This window comes from Rhea pennata, chromosome 11 (assembly GCF_028389875.1).
Source record: "Rhea pennata isolate bPtePen1 chromosome 11, bPtePen1.pri, whole genome shotgun sequence".
Classification (NCBI taxonomy): Eukaryota; Metazoa; Chordata; class Aves; order Rheiformes; family Rheidae; genus Rhea; species Rhea pennata.
Genome location: NC_084673.1, coordinates 10973761 through 10993097, shown reverse-complemented (window position 1 = coordinate 10993097; position 19337 = coordinate 10973761). Strand labels below are relative to the sequence as shown.

General features: G+C 35.7%; 1 protein-coding gene across 2 annotated transcripts in view; it reads left to right on the top strand.

Annotated features, from left to right (window-relative positions):
* DACH2 (dachshund family transcription factor 2) overlaps positions 1-19337 on the top strand; it is a 324948-nt gene that overhangs the window by 241504 nt on the left and 64107 nt on the right. The window contains exons 4-5 of one of the 2 annotated variants that reach the window (XM_062584849.1): positions 11911-12066; positions 14815-14987. In XM_062584849.1, coding sequence (XP_062440833.1) covers positions 11911-12066; positions 14815-14987 — 329 coding nt within the window. The remainder of the gene's footprint in view (positions 1-11910; positions 12067-14814; positions 14988-19337) is intronic. The other variant, XM_062584850.1, reaches the window with a different exon arrangement.

Genomic DNA, 19337 nt, shown 5'->3' with positions numbered 1-19337 from the left:
TGAAATGCCACCTCTGGCAGATGGCATTGCTCACAAGAAATGTGACAAAACATTTGGAATTTGTTACTAGGCATTGGTATGAGAAGGCAAGCTGTCAATATTTTTTTAAATGATAATCAAGGTGTTGCATACTTACACCACAAGCAGAAATAAATTCTGTCCAGAGGACTGAGGGTTTAAGTTCATTTTGTGTGTAATAGCACAGTGGTACTATTATACATTGTTGCTAAAGCCTCTTAGCTTTTCTTCTTCAGAAAAATTTTCACCTTATTTAGCATTAATATTAACATCTTAGTGCTTGTGCTGATTATTGTTAATATCTACTTTTTTATATTTCAGAAAGACATGCTTATCTGAAAACTTAGAATCTCTTTACGCAGTAACAAATTTAAAATATAGTATCTTTGAAACTGTTGGTCATTTTTAGGGGTTTAATCCTGCGCCTTTGAGAAGTTAATACAAAGCTTCCACTGATTTCATTGAGAACAGCTGCACTGGAGACTAAATGAAAGCACCTAATGTCTAGGTTTGGTAAATGAGAAAAATACTCTGAAAATCAAAGATTCATTGAACATATAAGATGTCCAAGTTAGATATGTATTCAGCTATTCCTATGTGCAAAAATGAAAGCATGTTATAAAGGAAGTATGAAGTTGGCTATTAACAAAGTTCAGGGTTTTTTTGCATGTTATTTTTAGACTGACATTAAGTGAAACACTGTGGATTTCACTGCTGACTTTTTATGTGAATTAAGTTTACTCACAAAGCTCTTACGGTTTTGGCAGAGCTCTAAATTTTTTGGAAGTCAGTAATAACTTAGTGCAAGAAATCAAATGCCAGATATATAAAAAAGCTGCGTATCTTCAGTATATACCTTGCACGTGTTCCACTTAGTGACACGACTGTTGGGGCTGTGCAAGAGCAAGTGTCTGCACTTAATGATCTTTCATGGTGACTGGGGCTTATGGCAGTAAATCTCATTAGGGAGCTCCTAATTTCATTCAACTTCGGTATAAAATGTTAACAGTTAGACATCACTTTTGCAGCTTCTCGTTCTCTAATAAAATCTCCAGTGTCATTCGGTTCTGCGTAGATGTTTCAACTTGACAGGGTTTGGAAGACTGTCCAAATGTGTAAGTATGAAGTGCCACAGACTACATTTAATTCTTTCAAGGCATACTTTGCATTATATAGAGTTCTTCAGTATTCGGAATTTTTGAGAAGATAGTAATACATAATTCATTTATGTCACTACCAATTCACTCAGAAGATTACAAGCTGTAACTGGTGCTGTTCATGAGAATTATTTCAAAGAATTAGTAAATGATAAATTGTTGAAATTTGAATGATTTGATTTGCTGTGGTATATTACCTATCTTCTGTGGATGTCAGATGTTTGCAGAACCTCTGAAAATCAGACTCAATTGCCTGGCTAGTTACAGTCACATTAAAAAATACAGTGTGTCATCTAAGTGGTTGTTTCAGTTGTCAGCTATGGGGAAATATTAAGTAACCTAAGGGAAAAAAAAGAGGTACTTGATTTATGATCACTGAAGGTGTCAACAATTGTCATCATAAGAAACTGAATTCTAGTTCCTTGCTTGCTGATTGCTGTTGTTCAGTTCAGAAGGAAGTATCTATTTTATTCTTTCTGGCAGCTAGCCCTATAAACCGTGGTCAAGATCTGAAAATTAAGCTGTTCTACTTTTGGCTTGTGCATCATCAACAGTAATACAAACACAGACCAAATTTTTACTTTATTTCTACCTGTGAAATTCACATGTTTCTGAAGAAAGACCTTGCTCCTGCAATAGAAGACAGTTGATTACTTCGCTGATGGTCCTAAACCAGAAGAGATAGCATGTTCTCATATAGTATTGTTAGCTTTCTGTAGAAAAACTAGTAGTAATAGACTCGCAGTTACTACTGAAAGTGTTCTCAATTATCATCCTGAGTGCACAAGGGAGTGGATCACTTGTGCAAGAATGAACCATAATCCCATGTTATATTTCAAAATAGTATTGAACATTTAAACCTTATTCTGTCTTCTGAGTTTGCTAACGTGGTGTAAATTGAAATAATGGTACATATAGATTTTTGGAGCCCTCTTTTGTCAAAACCACTTTCTGTAAGCTGTCGGAAATCTCCCTGACCCAATTTTGCCATACAGGTGTGAAGGTATGTTATCTATTCACTAGTTCAAATTTGCTGAGGTTCATAAAAAGGGACCTTGGGTGACAGAGAATCTCAATTCTCTCTCGCAAGAAAGGGTTTGTATGTGCTTCTGACAGTGATGTAGATCCAGCAGAATGTGTAGGTTTTAACTGTAAATTCCCTAATTCAAAGAATAAAACTACACTTTATATAGAATAAACATGTTTTTCATTAATTTAATTCACTATAAGAACTAGAGGACATCGAAGGAAGGTAGTAAATGTCAGGTTAACAACCCACCTCCAAAACAAGGAGGTACCTGGAACTCTGCTGCAGGATGTTGTAGAGGTGAAAATTTTACACTAGTTAAATTTAATGGAAGAAAAATCCTCTAAAGATTGTTAAATTCAAAGACGACCTGTTTCATGAGGGTCATAATGCACAAACTGCTGGAGAGTGTTCTGGGAAATTGTCACTGTAGGGTTTCTCTCTACTTACACCCTTCCTTAAGCATTGCATTTGGCTATTCTTGCAGACATCAGGTTAAATGAACTGTAGCCATTCTTGTGTTTAGGAATTTCTTCACTGTGGGAGTGACAGAGCCCTGGAACAGGTTGCCCAGAGAGGTTGTGGAGTCTTCTTCTCTGAAGATATTCAAAGCCTGCTGGGATGCAACCCTGTCTGATATGCTCTAGGTGACCCTGCTGAGGGGGGAGGTTGGACTAGATGATCTCCAGAGGTGCCTTCCAACCTTACCCATTGTGTGATTCTTACGCAATCGTTCTGTAAGCCATTATTCCTGTCTTTATAATGCCCTCCCATCTGAAATAGCATGACTAATTTACAGATAGGAAGGCATAAATATCTAACTTTTGATGTAAAGATGAGAATTTTATTATTTCTGCATTTTATTATTGCATGGTTAAATATCAGATTAAAGAGAAATAAATATTTCGTTTATTAACTGTCTGTGCTTTTTTCTGGTTTGTCACATTTCTTCCTAGCTAGGAAGCAACTTGTTGTTCAATTAATATTTGTGTGACCAAATCAGCAAAGGAAATGAGGAGAATGGACATAGGTAGCTAATTTTGACAAGTGTTTTTGCATGTTAGCATACCTTATGATTTTTTAAAAAAATAGTTTGTATCAAATTTTCTATAAATGTAATGCTTCACCTTGCTTAAGTATACTTTAATGGGGTGCTTTGGTGTTCCAACTTCAATCAGCTAACATGGTCCCTCTCCTAATATGGGCATATAACACTGAGGTATGTTTTTAATTTGTGTATTCATGAAGATACATGAAGGTACTGCCAATTTGAGCTCCAAGACAATTGAAGATCTAGCCCATACCTTTCTTGTTTTTATCAAGCTTCTTCCTTCCTATTGCATTTTCTTTCCTTTTCCTTAATCTCTTTAAGTTTCCCACATTTTTGTTTCCATTTTTTATTATTAATTATTTGAGAGAGAGGACATTTTCTGGCTGTTGTCTACAGAAGACTGTTTTACTGAAAAGATTGGATTGCTGCAGCCAGTAGTTCCTCTTCATTGGTGTTGGAACAGGAGAGAAAATTCTGTGCCTTACTTCAGTAGCCATCAGCATTTCTATATATGTAATTAGAAGGGATGAATGACTCGGTGATAAAAGAAAAAAAAAGCCATGTTTTACACTGTTACTGCTGTCTTTGACACTGAGCACCTGATAGTATTATTGCAATATTAGTTTTGGTTGAAGAACCCTACTGTAGATACAGTCTTACTTTGCAAAGTACCTAATAAAAGGGGGGGAGCTATCTTGTATGGTACTTTAGTTCTGTAATCAGGATCATAATTTGGGAACTTTAAAAACCATTATATATTTATTGCCTTTTAATTTCTTTTTCTCTGGTCTTTTTTAAAGGAAAAAAAATTGATAGTTTTGAGAAGGATAGTTAAGTTCCTAAATAAATACCACATCTCCACTTTTATCTTTTAAAAAGGATCTTTCTGGAAATAATTGGATAATACCCATTGAATTAAGAAGAATAAAATATTCTGACATATTCCTAGGTATCTTCAGTATCCTGTTTGCTATGAAATAAAGTTTGATTTTGATGTCATTAAGACTTTGCAAAAAGTTTAGAAATTATATTCAGATTTCAGATGACTTTTTATTGTATAATTATCAACAGATTACTTCACCTAAGTTGTGACAGACATATTTTTTAAGTATGACTGACTGATGGACAGATTGGGAATTGCTGAATTAATGGGCACATTTCAAAGCTTTGGCAGGGCTAAGCGGTAATTACATCTGCTGAACCACTTGATAAGTTTTTGGAAGTAGCCCAGTAAAGCCATCACTGGATTTCTTCAGTTTTAATATCCTATCCTACACACTTTCATGGCTTTCTTGTAGGGCACAGTCCAGAAGCTTGATACAGCTGAGTAAATGCAGCTAAACAAATCAATGCATTAAAGCTTAAAATTGCATTACAAATCTTTAGTTCAGATTTTCAGATAGATGTCATTCTTTTGGGGACTGATTTATCCAAGATTTAATCGTGATCTAAACAAACAAATCTGAGTCCTGTTTTAAAATAAAGTTTAAGCAATGTAGGTGCAATAAGGAACCATAGAAAGTGACCAGACTTGCATGATCTCCACAAATAGCATCTTCTGTTGCCTCTGTTGGGGACAGAATATTGGGCTAAATGGGTCATAAGCATGACCCAGAACAGTCTTAGGTTCTTCTGACAAGAAAGTGACAGTTGACCAGGAATCAAGTTAACTTGGTTAGGCCAGTGTGTGTTTCAGTTTTGGAAAAAGTAGTATCTGCAGAGAAAGGAATGCTAATTTTGCTCTAGTTTCAGTCAGTAGTGACATTTTCAGAGAATTTAGGTAGATGAAGGTCTATGGAGCATCTCTTGGTTCAGACTAAGCAATTATTTATTGATCTGTGAATCTAGCCAAAAGCTGACTGCTATTTTTGGTCGTGATTATGGAAAAGCTTCTTTTGAGGCAGAGAATATGTAATATATTGATTTCTCTAAATTTCTTACTACTGGTATGTTGGATTTCAAACTGGGTATAGACTAAAAGTGGTACTTAACACACTGGCATGTGATCTTTCCCCATTGGTGAATGAACACTATATGTCTGTAATGAGATTGTTTAAACTGTCAGCTGCTTTTGATATCATGGAGATTATTTTATACTGTTGAGGCATATGTGGGCTCTACTGGGCTTCTTGTTGGCATTGAGATCTGACATTCCAATGATACTGCTGAAAAACTATTCTTCTGCTTGATCTTCTCTTCCTGGCACATTCAGATTCTGGTATCATGAAGAGAGTTGACAAAAAGTTGTTGATTGACATGTTTTCAGCATAGAGAGGATATTCTGTGAGGCCCCAAACTTGTGACTAGTTGTCTTTCCCAAGATCAACATGAGATCAGGATGTTGGTAAGAACAAATTGTCAGGGACACCTGAATACACTGGGTCTCTGAATGCTGGCAGATAGGCCAAAAGTGTTAATTGAGTGCATCAGATATGCCTTGCACTTGCTGTGGCTACAGTGTAGTGCCTAAATTGTGATCATATGTCTAGAATTTGTGATGAATTTGTCAGATTATTTGGTGTCTTGCCCAAAGTAACACAGATGTGGTAGGTATGCATAGAAGCAGATAAAAAGTGAGTAGAAAGAAGGCTCAGCTACTTTGTATAATCAGTGTTTAAATTTGGTGCCTGGATTAGATGTCCAATCGTTCTAAAATGACCAGATAGCATTAATGAGCTATCTACTTTTTCTGGCAGGATTTTGACAGGAGGCTTTGAATCCTTCCAGCAGAATCTAACCTTGCTTCCTTGACCAATTCCTTATTCTTTTCTTAAATTCAATTATTGCAAAATGCATGGAAAATCCTTTGTATCCGTCACAGGATGAATAAAGGATGTCAATGTTTTGAGCACTAAATACCTGTGTATACCTTTATGTGAGGTTGGTAACAGCTGAAATCCAGTAAAGCATTGCATATAATAAAGCCTAACATGTTATTTCATGAAGTATGAACACTGCTTCATGAGGATGAATGGGGGTGTGGATAAGTGATTGCAATATTGCAATAATTTTGTATTATTGAAATTATGTATTCAGGAGACCACAGTTAGAATTTTAACGCATCTGGAAGAGAATAAAAAGTGCATACAAGAATCACATCTTGCTTCCATGTTGGGCACTGTTCACCGGTGTAAACATACAACAAAATTGGTGGACATATTTTTTAAGGATGATGGGGATCTAGATAGCCCCAAAAATTTCATAGGATTTAAGTGTGCATAGGACTCTGATAAAAGAAGTTACTGGTGGTAAATATTTTGGAATTATCAATGCTGAAGCAGCAAAGTGCTGAATACTTTCTTTAGAGCTGATATTATGCTTAATATGTCCAATGGCATGAGAAATGTATTTTAAAATAGTTTTAGAATAAAATTGGACAGTAAAGATGGTATTGCTTTTAACAATTTGAGTTCAATTTTTCAGAAATGTATCACAACAAAAAATAAAATGACAGACATAGATTGAAACTGTGGTTGTTCAATTCAATGCTACCTCTGACAGAGCGGATTTCATTTAGGTAGACCAAACGGTTTTAAGGCTGATAAAATGAATTTGAAACTAAATGAAAAGAAACTGTCACCAAATTGAACTTTGATTACTTTCTGGAGATCTTTCAATACATAAAAACTAAGACACTAATTTAATCTTTGCAACTATATCTTCACCAGAAAAGTTTTTCAGATTTATTTTGAAGAATACGAATGCACGGAGTAGTTGACTATTAGAAAACATTCAGCTGTAATAGTATGTTTTAAAATTACCAAAACTAAAAGATGTGCGAGCAGCAACATTTTCAGAAAAATGAGGCCAAACTTATCACTTTCATTTTCTTCAACTAAACAGGATGAAACTTATTTAAACACAGGGTCTTTGCTTATGTACTTGAACGTGATTGTAAATAACCTTGAAAGTGTTTTGTAGAGCTGTGAGTACAGTATGTATCATCAGCAGAGTGTCTATGTATAGCTTAGGCTGATTTCACATATTTGTTTGTGCTACCTGTAATCTAATTTTATCTACATCAGAATTCCCTGTACAAAGGACAGTAACAGTGACACAGAGAATTTGGCTGTAAAATGGTATTAAGGGAATGCTTACTTCTCACTTCTCACAGCATTGTGATTTAGAAGGGAATAGACTGGGGTTTGTTGCATTAGTTTTACGTTTGCTAAGTTGAACATGTGTAATTCATGCCCTGATAAATCAGTTCCCTCGGATAACCTAGTAAGACTGCTAAATGCCAGGCTTTAATTATTACATATATTGTAAATAACTCTTTTTTCTTACCAAACTCATTTAGCTTCGCTCTTTCTCTGTGCCCTTTGAAGCATGCACAACATTTCTTTGTACGTGGGCATGTACGATGCAGACAATCTAAAGGTCTTTTTTGATCCGTATTACACATTTACCTGCAAATCTGAACGTAATAATAAAGATTATGTGTCACACCTTTTCTGTGTGGCAGGGTAGTTGAAGCAGGTCGGACTTTTTTTATCTGCCTCTACAGGGTAGCCAACATATTCTTCAAGGTGGCTGCACAGCTAATATTGCTACCTTTTTCTAATGGCTTTAGAGCTGCTATGTTTAAGAAAACTGCAGTCCCTGCACTTGCTTCTGTGTGGGGGCCTGAGACTGGGACAAGCGTCTCGAAGATGGAGATTGTCTCTCTTGCCCTTTTTAGTGCCAAGTACAATCTGTTCTAGGACAAGATCAACTAGAATGCAAACAGGATAAGGAAAAGTTACCTTTTTGTCTTTAGTTTTATCTGTTGGAGAGAAGGTCGTATGGGTAACTGATGATAGTCTTAAATGTAAAGCTTTTTGTAAAGTGTGCGAGTGATGTATTGGCATTTTGACATATCAGCATACATCTGAGGACTTCAAAAATATTCTTATGACACTTATGAATCAATTTATTAATGTTTTTAAATTAAAACCTCTTATTTAAAATAAGTAAAATTTTATTTCCCTTCATGCCCAATATGTAACCTAAGTCGCATTGCTGTTTTCTGTTGTCTGATTTTCCTTTAAGTGCTGTTTTTTGGCTTTCTTTTTCATATGTTTTTCTCTTTTCCATCTTGCTTCAGACATACCCTAAGAGACATTGCTTGAAGTCGATCTTTCTCTATACAGTAATATAGATCATTGTTTAATTTTAGACTCCTTATCTAGTGTCTTATAAACATTGAGAGTTTTCATTAGCTTAGTAGGGACAAAGAAACTAGTTCTTTTCCTAGTTCCTAGAAAGATTTTTCAAATACCAATTTTTTGAATATATAATGAGAGAAAAAAATCAAACTTTCCTGCCTCATATAAATTTATTTTCTTATCACATGTTGCATATTTCATGTCATGAAGTTTTATTTTTACTTTCACCTGTAAACTTACGATACCAAGGATAGGATGTAGTATCAAGGTTGCTTGGTATTATGAAAAGTGACACCTTTGCCTTATTGATGATACATATTTGCACAAAAAATGACAACAACAGTCTGCTGAAAAATTGTAGCCAAACCTCAATTTCAAATATTAAAGATGATTTACTTTTTATTTACATCTTACAGACTTCTTAGACTTTTAATAGTTACAGTAACAAAAGATTATGACAATACAAATTGATGTATATATGTAAAATATATATTTGCTGATATCTGTGCTCACAGTTGAGTTATTTAGTAAGAAAATGTATGTGCATAAAAATGAAGGAAAAATTTTGAAAGATGCGTTATACTAAAATAATGTAATTTATTGTCAGCACTTTGCATTTTGCATGTTTTGCTTATAATGTGAGTATAGTTCTGGCTTACTATTAATTTATTTGTAATTATTTCATACCATATGGAAATAGGAGCTGCAGGGAAGGATACAAGTTTTCTTTTAAAGCTGTTATCTTTAGCTGTGCAAAGGAAGTTCTGTTCTGCTCCTCACTGTGAGTAGGATGAATTGAATGTATCTGTTGGGTACAGTGCAAGAGTAGGACCCACGGTACTTGACTCTCTTGACGTTTCACCATTAGTCCACAAGCTCTACAAGGCTTCATAATTCTGCACCTCAACTTTCCCACTTGCAAGTTAGACGTAATCAATCTTACTACCCTTCACCACTGAGCAGTGCTAGGTAAGCACTAGTTCTAGCTATTTTTTTGTGATTTTGTCCAGTATGTAGATGCATGACTTGCCCTGTACTGCATATGATAAGCTATCAACTGTGAGGTATATTGCAGGCTATGTGATGCATTTCATTTAACATGCACTTTTGTTATACATGGATACTCAGAACTATTTTTATTTTCTTTCTTCAAGGAGAAGTGATAGGGAACAGGAATGGACTGTAGAGATAAGTGTATTGCAATTTATTCTTGTGTTGCTGGCACTGAATACAAGAACAGATTTATGAGTGGAATTCTCCGGGCAAAAAGTTATTATTGTCTCCATTTGTAGGGAAAACTAATCCAGTGATTTGGACTACAAGATATAATCTAGATTCAGTTTCCTGTTCCATCGCAGGTTTCCTGCGTGACCTTAAGCAAGTCAGTTCTCTTTACAGTGCAGTTCTCAATCTGTGAAATAGGAATATTAGTACTTCCTCCAGAACATACAGCAGTTGCAAAACGGAGCACAGAAAGCTGGTAGGGCACTCTGATATTACAGCTTAGGGCCCACACAAATTTGACAGATAAATCAGTGAAGTTTTTGGAAAGCCAAGAGAAATATCTACAAATAAATATAAGAGTAACTTGTAATGAGTAAATGAGAAGTTTAGCCTGTATGTGCCTGGAAGTGGAAAATGATTGGAGAGGCCCACAGCACGAGTGAAGCTTTCTGATGAGGAGTGCAGTGTTTTCTCCTCCTTCAAAGATCTCTGTGACAAACGTTCTTGTGCAGTTTTTGTGGCTGTTGCCTGAATCACATACAAAATCTCTTTGTAAGCAAAAATACTTATGCTGTGGCATATGTGATGCATATTTTCTAGAAAAGAATGGTTTAAAATGTAAATGTTAAATTCAAATTCACTGGAAAAGCATCTGAGGAAAGATAAAAGTCATTTGAAAAGGTTGGATACCAAACATTTCCTCAGTAAATTGTTATTTTATTATAGATTTAACTTAAGAAATACTTTACCAAGTAATAATACCTGTATTTCACAATAGTCATAGTGAATAACTTGAATATTAAGTATCAATCAAATGTTGAAAGACCAATATAAAATTTATGATAGAAGTGTTGACACAAAATTAGCCAAAGTAGTGCTTCTAATTGCCTCACTATGCCATATTATATCTTATGATGTAATTCACTGTCTCTTTCCTGGTCAATGTATTACTCATCATTTTACAAATTACAAATCTTTTATAGGAAGGTAACTCATACTTGGACATAGTGCTAAAATGATGGAGTGATTTCCTTTTTCCTCAGTCATTGATCTTTCAAACTTTTGCATTTAGCAGTATTAATTGTGTTTATTAGCTAAGTGTTACCATAAAGAATGTTGAATGTTTCTGCTGCTTCCATCTTCAGTTAAAATGTTTTTTGCCTGCTGCCTCTATCTACTGTATCACAGTAATCTATTACTTACTCTAATTGAATTTCTTGTTCATAAATGCAAAGTGGTGTCAATATTGCAGTTACATATTTTCATCACAATCTGCTATCTAATTTTAAATGTGTTATATACCTGAGAAAAAAGGCATGTATCTAGAATATCTTTTCGCTCCAGAATTTTTCTTAAGGTTGTTTGTTTCGCAGACCAGATCATTTCAGGATTTACTATCATGATCTGTTTAGCTGCCGTTAAAAACGAACTTGTTTTTATTCATATATATATATTCAATACTAACAGAAACTATAATCTATGAAATTATTGCAGAAAACAGTCTTCAGAACTCCAGATAGATATTTTAGACCAAAGAAATTAGTGCTTAGTTTGATATATGTTGTTTCTGTTTAGACATTAATTACTGCGCATAATAGATATTTGAACTCTAAATTTAAATTCCTGAAAAATAATAATTTCCAGGTCCTGTCCTGGAATTTTACCTAATGCCTGGTTTGTTTAACCTACCAAATTGAAGGTTTTCACTTTGGACAGCCCCATGGCCAAACCCAGCAGAGAAGAAAAAGCAGAGTTATCTTAGATAGCATAGAAGCAAGGAGAGCATAACAGAAGAATAAATGGTTATAACCTGCTCATGTAGTAATGTTAAGTTGACATTTAGGAGAGCTCTAAACTTTGGAGGAATGAACACTGGCGCAGCCTTCCAGGAGTATTAGCAGAGGTAAGAAATATGAGTAGCTCTAAGATGGAAGCTTACTAGTGTATGGAAGGCACTATACGGCTTGATAGCAGGAAACTGCGACACAGAGATTCAGGGGTTCCCGTTCTGCCATACTTAATCATGAGTGGTACTTACCTGGATCATTTTTTCCTTAAACATTCAACTTAGATTTCTGTTTCCAGAAACTATTGTTTTGAAGGTAGATGATGCTGAAAGTTTCTATTTTTTCCCCGATTTTAACTTTTTTTCAGATGTAGGTGTCAGGTGCTTTTTTGCACTAGGTTCTTAGCTTTGTTAAAGAGTATTAGTTTGTTGCTAACCAAGCAAAATGTCTTTAAGAAAGGAATATGTCATTTACAATCCCTTCGTACCCTGTTTTGCAGGTGGGAGTGAATCATCCTGGGATAAGGAGAAACTTCAGTCTCCCATTACAACAGGATCACAGCACAGCATTGGCCATCCCACACTGTCGGGGCAATCAAGCCTTGGAAATGCCCATCCACTCAGTCCTCTGCAGCAGAATCACCTGCTCACCAACAGTATGTACCTCTCCATTACAAGGAGAGGCTTACATAGGCTTTTTTGTTATGGAGGATAAAAGAGCTCTGATGAGTTTAGTTGCTAACTGAGAAATGGAGTGTTACACTGTAAAGTGCTGGAACAAAGTAAAACTCCATGCCTCAGAGGAGCTCTAAAGTTGCTGAAACCAAGAAACAGGCACATCCATTGGAGTATGGTTTCAAGCAGAGGTTTATCAGTCCACAGTGAATCTACAGAAGTGTCCCAGTGCAGGCCTGAGCACTCAGAAAGGGATAAGAGCAAAATGGCTGGTTAAAAGCAAGCAGAACGAATCCTTGTGCTTTGTTTTGCCTTATACCTGCCAGCTATATGAAAGCCTATTTGCTGCACTCAGCAACTGGAACAGAAATGACACACTTAAAGTTTGGATGTCCCTTCAAACCCATCTTCCCTTCCTTTGGAAAGTGAGAGAGGGGGGAGTCACAGTTTCCTTTCTCAGTACCCAAAGGAGGAAGGAAGGGAAGGTTATTCAAAAAAGATATTCGGGATACTACAAAAATGAATTAATTTTTAGAAATTAATAAGGAGTAAAATTAATTCTAAGAGATGATAGTGGATAAAGAAAAGTCACACTGTTTTTGAATCCACGTTATTTGTTTAAGTTCTTCATCCTTGAAGTTTTAGAGTTGTTTTTTGGTGTTAGTTTTACCAGAGGATGACACTTCTGGCTCTTCTGTAAAATTTTAGGAGCAGATACTTTCTTGCTACCTATGCAGGGCCCCAGACTTGAAGAAATCGGGGCTGTTGGAATGACTCCTACAAGATGTGTTGCATTGTTCATGGGAAAGTAGGGACCTGAGCATTTCTGGATCTGCATAAGAGCCAGTGATTAACAATCACCTGCTTACAGGACTCATATTCACTGTAGTTTGTTCTTTGATTTTATATTCTTACATGATTTGGTATCTGTACATGTCTTACATGTAGGGATATTGTGTTCTCCGCTGTTCAAGAAAACTTCCAGGATATTTTTGCAGTAGATTTTGTATTAGGCAAATGTCTATAGGCTATTAAAGGGTTTATTGAATGTCAGACGTTATGTCCGATGATTTGCAAGTGTAAGATATATTTTCTTCATAGTCTTCTGAAATGTTTGACGGATTGTGTCTTAAAACTGGTGATGTGCTGTTAAATTCTGTTTGTAGTTTGCATTTAGTTTGCATGTCAATTGGACTTTAAGTAGACATACAACTCAATGTGGACAGATGGTGTCTGGGAGTTTTGGAACTCTATGGAGTACGAGGAGTGATTATTGGACTGTGAAGGGAGATGTGCAGGGAACAACAGCTCGTGTATGAGCGCTGTAGAGGATTGTTACGTGTGGTTTAAAGTGGAGGGAGATGTATGTGGGCTTTGTTTATTACCTATCATAATTTATATTGACAGGGATCATCCTATAAACAAAATATAGCGAATCATAAGACATCACAGTAGTTGACTGTAATATACTCAAGCTGAATAGTAGTGTGGAAGCTCAGAGTTTCCTGCCTTCTGTGGTGGGCGCAGTGGTGCTTTTTGTATCTATTTAAACAATAAATTACGTTGGAATAACATAAACTATATCATGCAATAATATTTTTGTAGGTTCTGTCATACAAGAAAATGATGACTGACTATACTGATGACCGATTATATTTATACTGATTAAGATAAATCCAAAAGTGTAAAGAAAAAAAAGATTTAGAAATAATTAATGTGCATAGCACGTAGTTATGAGTGGCTATATAATTATGCTATTTACCACTTGCACCTCAAGTTTATGGTGAGAATTTCTAATCCAAATTTCATTTAGAAGAATTATAAGGCATTTTGACTGGCAAAATGAGTGTTTTCACTGAAAAAAATAATTTTTGTTGCCCAAAGGTAGAGATCTTCAAGTAAATTCTCTAAAGAATTCTTAAATGCAAACACACCTGAAGCGATTTCTGTGTGGATTGGTTTATTTGTCTTGCTTTGTGTTGTAGTCATTAGTAAATATGACAAGTTATACACATGCTGGAATAGGTGCTAATGAAACACAACTTCTGGAATCTGATTCTTACCAACAGTAACAGCACCATTCTGGCAATGTTAGGATCTGCATACGGGCGCAACTGCAGTTCATATATTCTTAAATTGATTTATATACGTAGTAGACGACAATTTGAGATGGTGTTTTTTGAAATGAAAATCTAATCTGAAATTGTGAGGTCTCATTCCATATTCCAGTTCACAGACTGTACAATATGACAGTAGTACTGTAAAATCCAGTCCACAGCTTCCTGTGTTGAAGGAATAGTCAAAATATAAAAATCAAATTTAAAAATCTAGCATCAGATTGCTCTTTATGTGAACTAATAATGGTAGAAGCAGGAGTACATTGGCAAATAAAATTAGTAATTAATATTCTTTTGATCTTTCTGAAAATATCTTCACAAATATCTGCATGGTTTGTGATTTTTGTTTTAAAGCTACCGATATAGAGATCACTGAACTTGTGCTCTGGGGATATTTTTTTTGTTTTGTTACTTTACAACTGTAAGTTTTTTTCACCAATATAAGCTATATAGCCTTTTCTGGAGTGCAAAGGCAATTATTCCTTATATAACTTTTAAATTATTAACACATAATAATGATGAGTTTCGAAGTCAATGTAGTCTCTAAAAATTTAGGAGTTGGGTTTTAAAATGAGGAATTGACACATTTAACCTGCCTGTGCTCTCTTTTAGGGATAGATCTGCCGTTTATGATGATGCCGCACCCTCTGCTTCCCGTCAGCCTACCTCCTGCTTCGGTCGCGATGGCAATGAATCAGATGAACCACCTCAATACGATAGCTAACATGGCTGCAGCAGCCCAAATGCACAGTCCTCTTTCCAGGGCAGGGGCCTCTGTTATAAAGGTAAGAATCATCCATGAAACTTAGAAAAAAATGGTTCTTTTGTGGCTAAGAAACGCCCTTACAGTGACCTTTTGGGGAATGTACAAGGCTATGGGTTTATATCCCCTTTAGCACACCTAGTCTGCTGTTTCTGTTTGAGCAAATAAGAACGTAAAAGAACAGTCAAGTCAAAGAGGTAAGATGCTCTGCTCTGTCTACAAATGTGTAACGGAATTAAAAGCAGATATTAAGATTCACTAGATGCAAGGGGATTAAGCAGTTCTAAATCTGTTAAATATCAAAAGCTATTCTAAAATGCTATTTAAAATGAAACTTTAATGTTATACTTAAATGCTGTAGAAAATACCAGGGACTCTAGTGTGGTTCCCTTCTAGAATAGGACAGTAGAAGTGAAAACCATTAGAAGCATCTTATCGATTGTAGTTTGCTGTAGCCATGCCTGCATTTCTTTCTAGATGGATAAAATGTGTTTTGACTTTCAAAAGGCTTCTGATATTCCCTTGCTAATAGTTTGTTAAGAAAATTTTCTACCTGTGTTGAGACCTGTCACATACCAAAAACATGTTGAGACAAGAAATTTCTGAAGTGGAAAGAAGTTAGGGCTACTGCATGTGGAAAATGGATACTGTAGGATTCTCTAAACACTGTCTGCCCTGTTTTTTGAGCAAAAATTAAAACTTGTATCAGTCTAACTTATGTATATGTATCTGCACCACCTACATGTTTCTTGTTGACAAAACAAAATTTTGTCAGTGTTGTCAGATAATTATTTTGGTCCATTTTCCTGTATGTTTTTAAATATAGGAGTTCTACATAAATAGAGCTGTTTGGGAAAGTACATTTCTTTTTATTTTGACTTTGTTCATATACACTAATTCATCCCTATCATTCTGGAATTCAGAAGTTCTGAGTTGTTTAATTCCCATGACTTTAATTGGTTTGCTGAACTGAATCTTGTCTGTCTTTATTGTAAAACATTTTAATGGTAAAGTTACTGATGCAAAGTTGGATATTACAGGGATATTGTGAGAATGAATTAGTCAGGATTGCATTGTACTTTTCATTGTCGCAACTTGCCACTGCAGAAAATTTTGTTTCTACACTAAGCAGGGAAAGAAAATAGTAGTTCACAACCACATGTTTATTATTCACGCTCCTGTTTACTGATTCAGCATATTTTCAAGAAAGCAAATCTGTTTCATCCAATTACAGTAACACAAAATAAAACACCTCTTTGTTGCTGAAATTCTAGAGGTCTTCAGATCTTCAGTTTTCTTCTGATCATTTTCCTGGCCCTGAGCATCTCCAAACTTGCATCATGTTGATTTTCCTTTTTACTGATAGTTCGCTTCCAAATAGGGCAAATGTTGTTCTTAATACTTCAATTTTGTTTACATTTTGTTGTTATTTGATTCTGAAAGGCTAGTAAAAGCAGTTTTTTTGAATTTTTTCCCCTTAGCATTTAAGTCTTTAAAAACTCCTCATCAGTCTGTCTGCACACTTGTTGAATAGGTGGTGGAAACACCTGGTATCTCTGATGTCTAACTGCCCTAGGGTTAACACAAGACACACAGTTGTTGGAAATTAATCCATTAGTTTATCTAGTAACCTTTGCTTTAGCTGCTCTAGAGACCTCTGGAGAAAACCATAACTTAAATACAACATTAGAATATTTTGTAGCAGCAAATGACTTAATAAGATTTGATTATAATTTAAGTGTTATCAGTATTTCTAATGAAGATTAAATATATACATGTAAAACATGCTAGTTGTATGTAATGTATCTTAGGGTTTTTCCAAGCAGTTACATTTAAAGCATGCTCTTTGGCAGGCTCTTGCCGATGTTAGTTAAGCTTTCTGCAGTGCTGCAACAGAGTGTACGTAGCATCTCCACAGCAACAGTAGGTTATATGAGCATTCTAGTGGGAATTATGCCTACATGATCTAGAGGAAAATACAGCAGTAGCTAACGCCACAGAGGTGCAGCATGCTCCTCAGTGCTCTCACCTGGCAAGTGATGCTCTATCTTTCTCGTATTTGTTCTCAGTGCGGAAACTGTAGATTAGTTTTATTATGGTGTGAGGCTTCTTTTGTCCTTTCCTTCCTGTATGTACAGTCATCTAGTTCTGAATGACTATCAATTAAAACGAAAAATGAAATCCTTGTACAAAAGGAAACATGTAAAACTGTTGCTGCTGTTATCCATCAACAATACGATTTTTATCATATGACAACAGTATTTAAGTTTATGTAATAAGTACAAAAAGACTGTTTTAGATGTAATACAATTATGACATGATGTTACCTAAAATGGGAAAAATTAATTGAATATGTTGAGTGTTTATCTGTTTCTATGGTCTAAAATACCACTTGGCCTGTTTTCTATAGGTGTAAGAATAAGCTGCTTTATAAAGGTTTTCAGTGAAGTCATTATTCTTTTTATATCACGTTTGCCATTTAGAAATAAGCTATTCTACGAAAATATGCATGATCAGCAAAGTTAACATTTAGTGCTCCAGAAAGAAATGTCATAACTATGAAATTTGATTTCTTTTTGACAAGAATGCTATAAATTAGGCAGTCACAGTTTGTGGTTGGGCTCACAAAACCTTCTTAGCCATCCGTAATATAATCTAATGTGATCATAGCAGCACCCTTTAGCAGTGCTGTAGCTAGCATTCTGACAGTGTCCCTGTTAAAAATTCATCTTTTCAGGGACTTAGTGCCCACCTAAAAAAGCTTGCACCATGTGAAACTTGGCTCAAATGGTTCTGAAGAATCTGCCTAATTGAGAGTGTAGTACGACAAAAAAAAATTGGCATCAGTGATGATTTAAGCACCCTCTGTCCTCTCCCTCTTGTGTCTAATTTCCTCTTCTTTTCTTCCAGAGTTATTCTTCTGCAGGATCAATTCTGTACTCTCGTTAATGGCCTAGGTGAATAAATGCTTTGCCAGCCTAGTGTTGAATACTTGTTTAGGGTGGAACTTAGCTGAAGCAGCACTTGAATCGAAAAATAGTGAATAAATGTAATAGTTTACTGTCATTCAGTATTATTTAAGTGCTCCTGTAACTCAGAAGAATCTACTCAATGACATTATTTTCACTTTTAGAAGTGAAGTTTGGATAAGCCCTTTATACAGAAGAGAAAGTGCTTTTCACTGAAGTTTATAGAACAGCTCAACTCCATAGAGTAGTTACTACTTAATGATACAATTTCTTTTTACAGTGGGCTTATAATAAATGCGTGTGACTTTTAATATGCATTAACAGCATACAGTTTATCATAAAGGAGCTGTTATGATTTATGCTGAGAACACAAACTGAATAGAATGCTGAAAACATGCCTAAATCTTAACAGATCATTTAAATTAAATTATTTTTGAGACTTTACAATGTATATACATGTATGGCAAATACACAGAGTGTCATAGCAAAAATGAGAATAGCTCTTCTGTTCATTGACAGCACTTTTGAACCTTGTAATGGGATCATGGCTTATGTGACAATTCACTGTTCCTAGTGGAATGAGGCCTGTAACTGAGCCACTGTGGATGCCCTCAGACAATATATGATAAAGACATCAGGAGTACTAAGGTATTTTCATCAAAATATATGCCTAAAATCTCAGTTTATACAGATTAAACCAGAAGGCACTTATATGATTTATATGACTAAAGAATGCATTAGTTTACAGAATTTCAGCCAAGAGAAAAAAGGAAAAAAGATGCTAAACAGAGATGCATTCAGCAAAACAGACTGGAGAAGGAGGCTAACCAGGAGCACCGTTAAATTACCTATTTTACAGCTTTCATCTTCTCTACTCTTAGCGTTACGGCCCTTAGGGAACATATGACAAGGAAGGGAGAGATTAAAGCCTTGAAAAGGAGAAATGCAAGAGGTATGACCACTGAAGTGGGGAATCATGGGGGTTATGAAAGTATGGTGAGGGCTGGCAACAGCCAGGTCTCCTGAGGCTCTACTCAGGAGGGAGTGTAATGCGGTCCAAGCCCAAGGAGCTTGGGCTGGCTGTGGGAAGAGTGAGTGCAGGAGACTGACATGAGAGAACCTGAGGGAGGAAGAGCCTTGGGGTCTAGCATTCCTCAGGGGCTGAAGTGGAAACCCATGGTGGTTTAACTTGTCGTTGCTTAGAGACATACTGGCCTGTTCTTGCCTCTTCTTGCTAGGGCTAGGGCTAGGGCTTGGCTAGACGCTGGAAAAGGAGAAATCCAAAGTGCATTCCCAAAGTGATGTCAAATAGGGTTGTGAAGATGTCATGAAGGCTGGCAAGAGTCAAGTCTCTGGAGCTATTCCTAGGGGAACTGCAGTGTGGGTCCAGAGCAGATACTCTA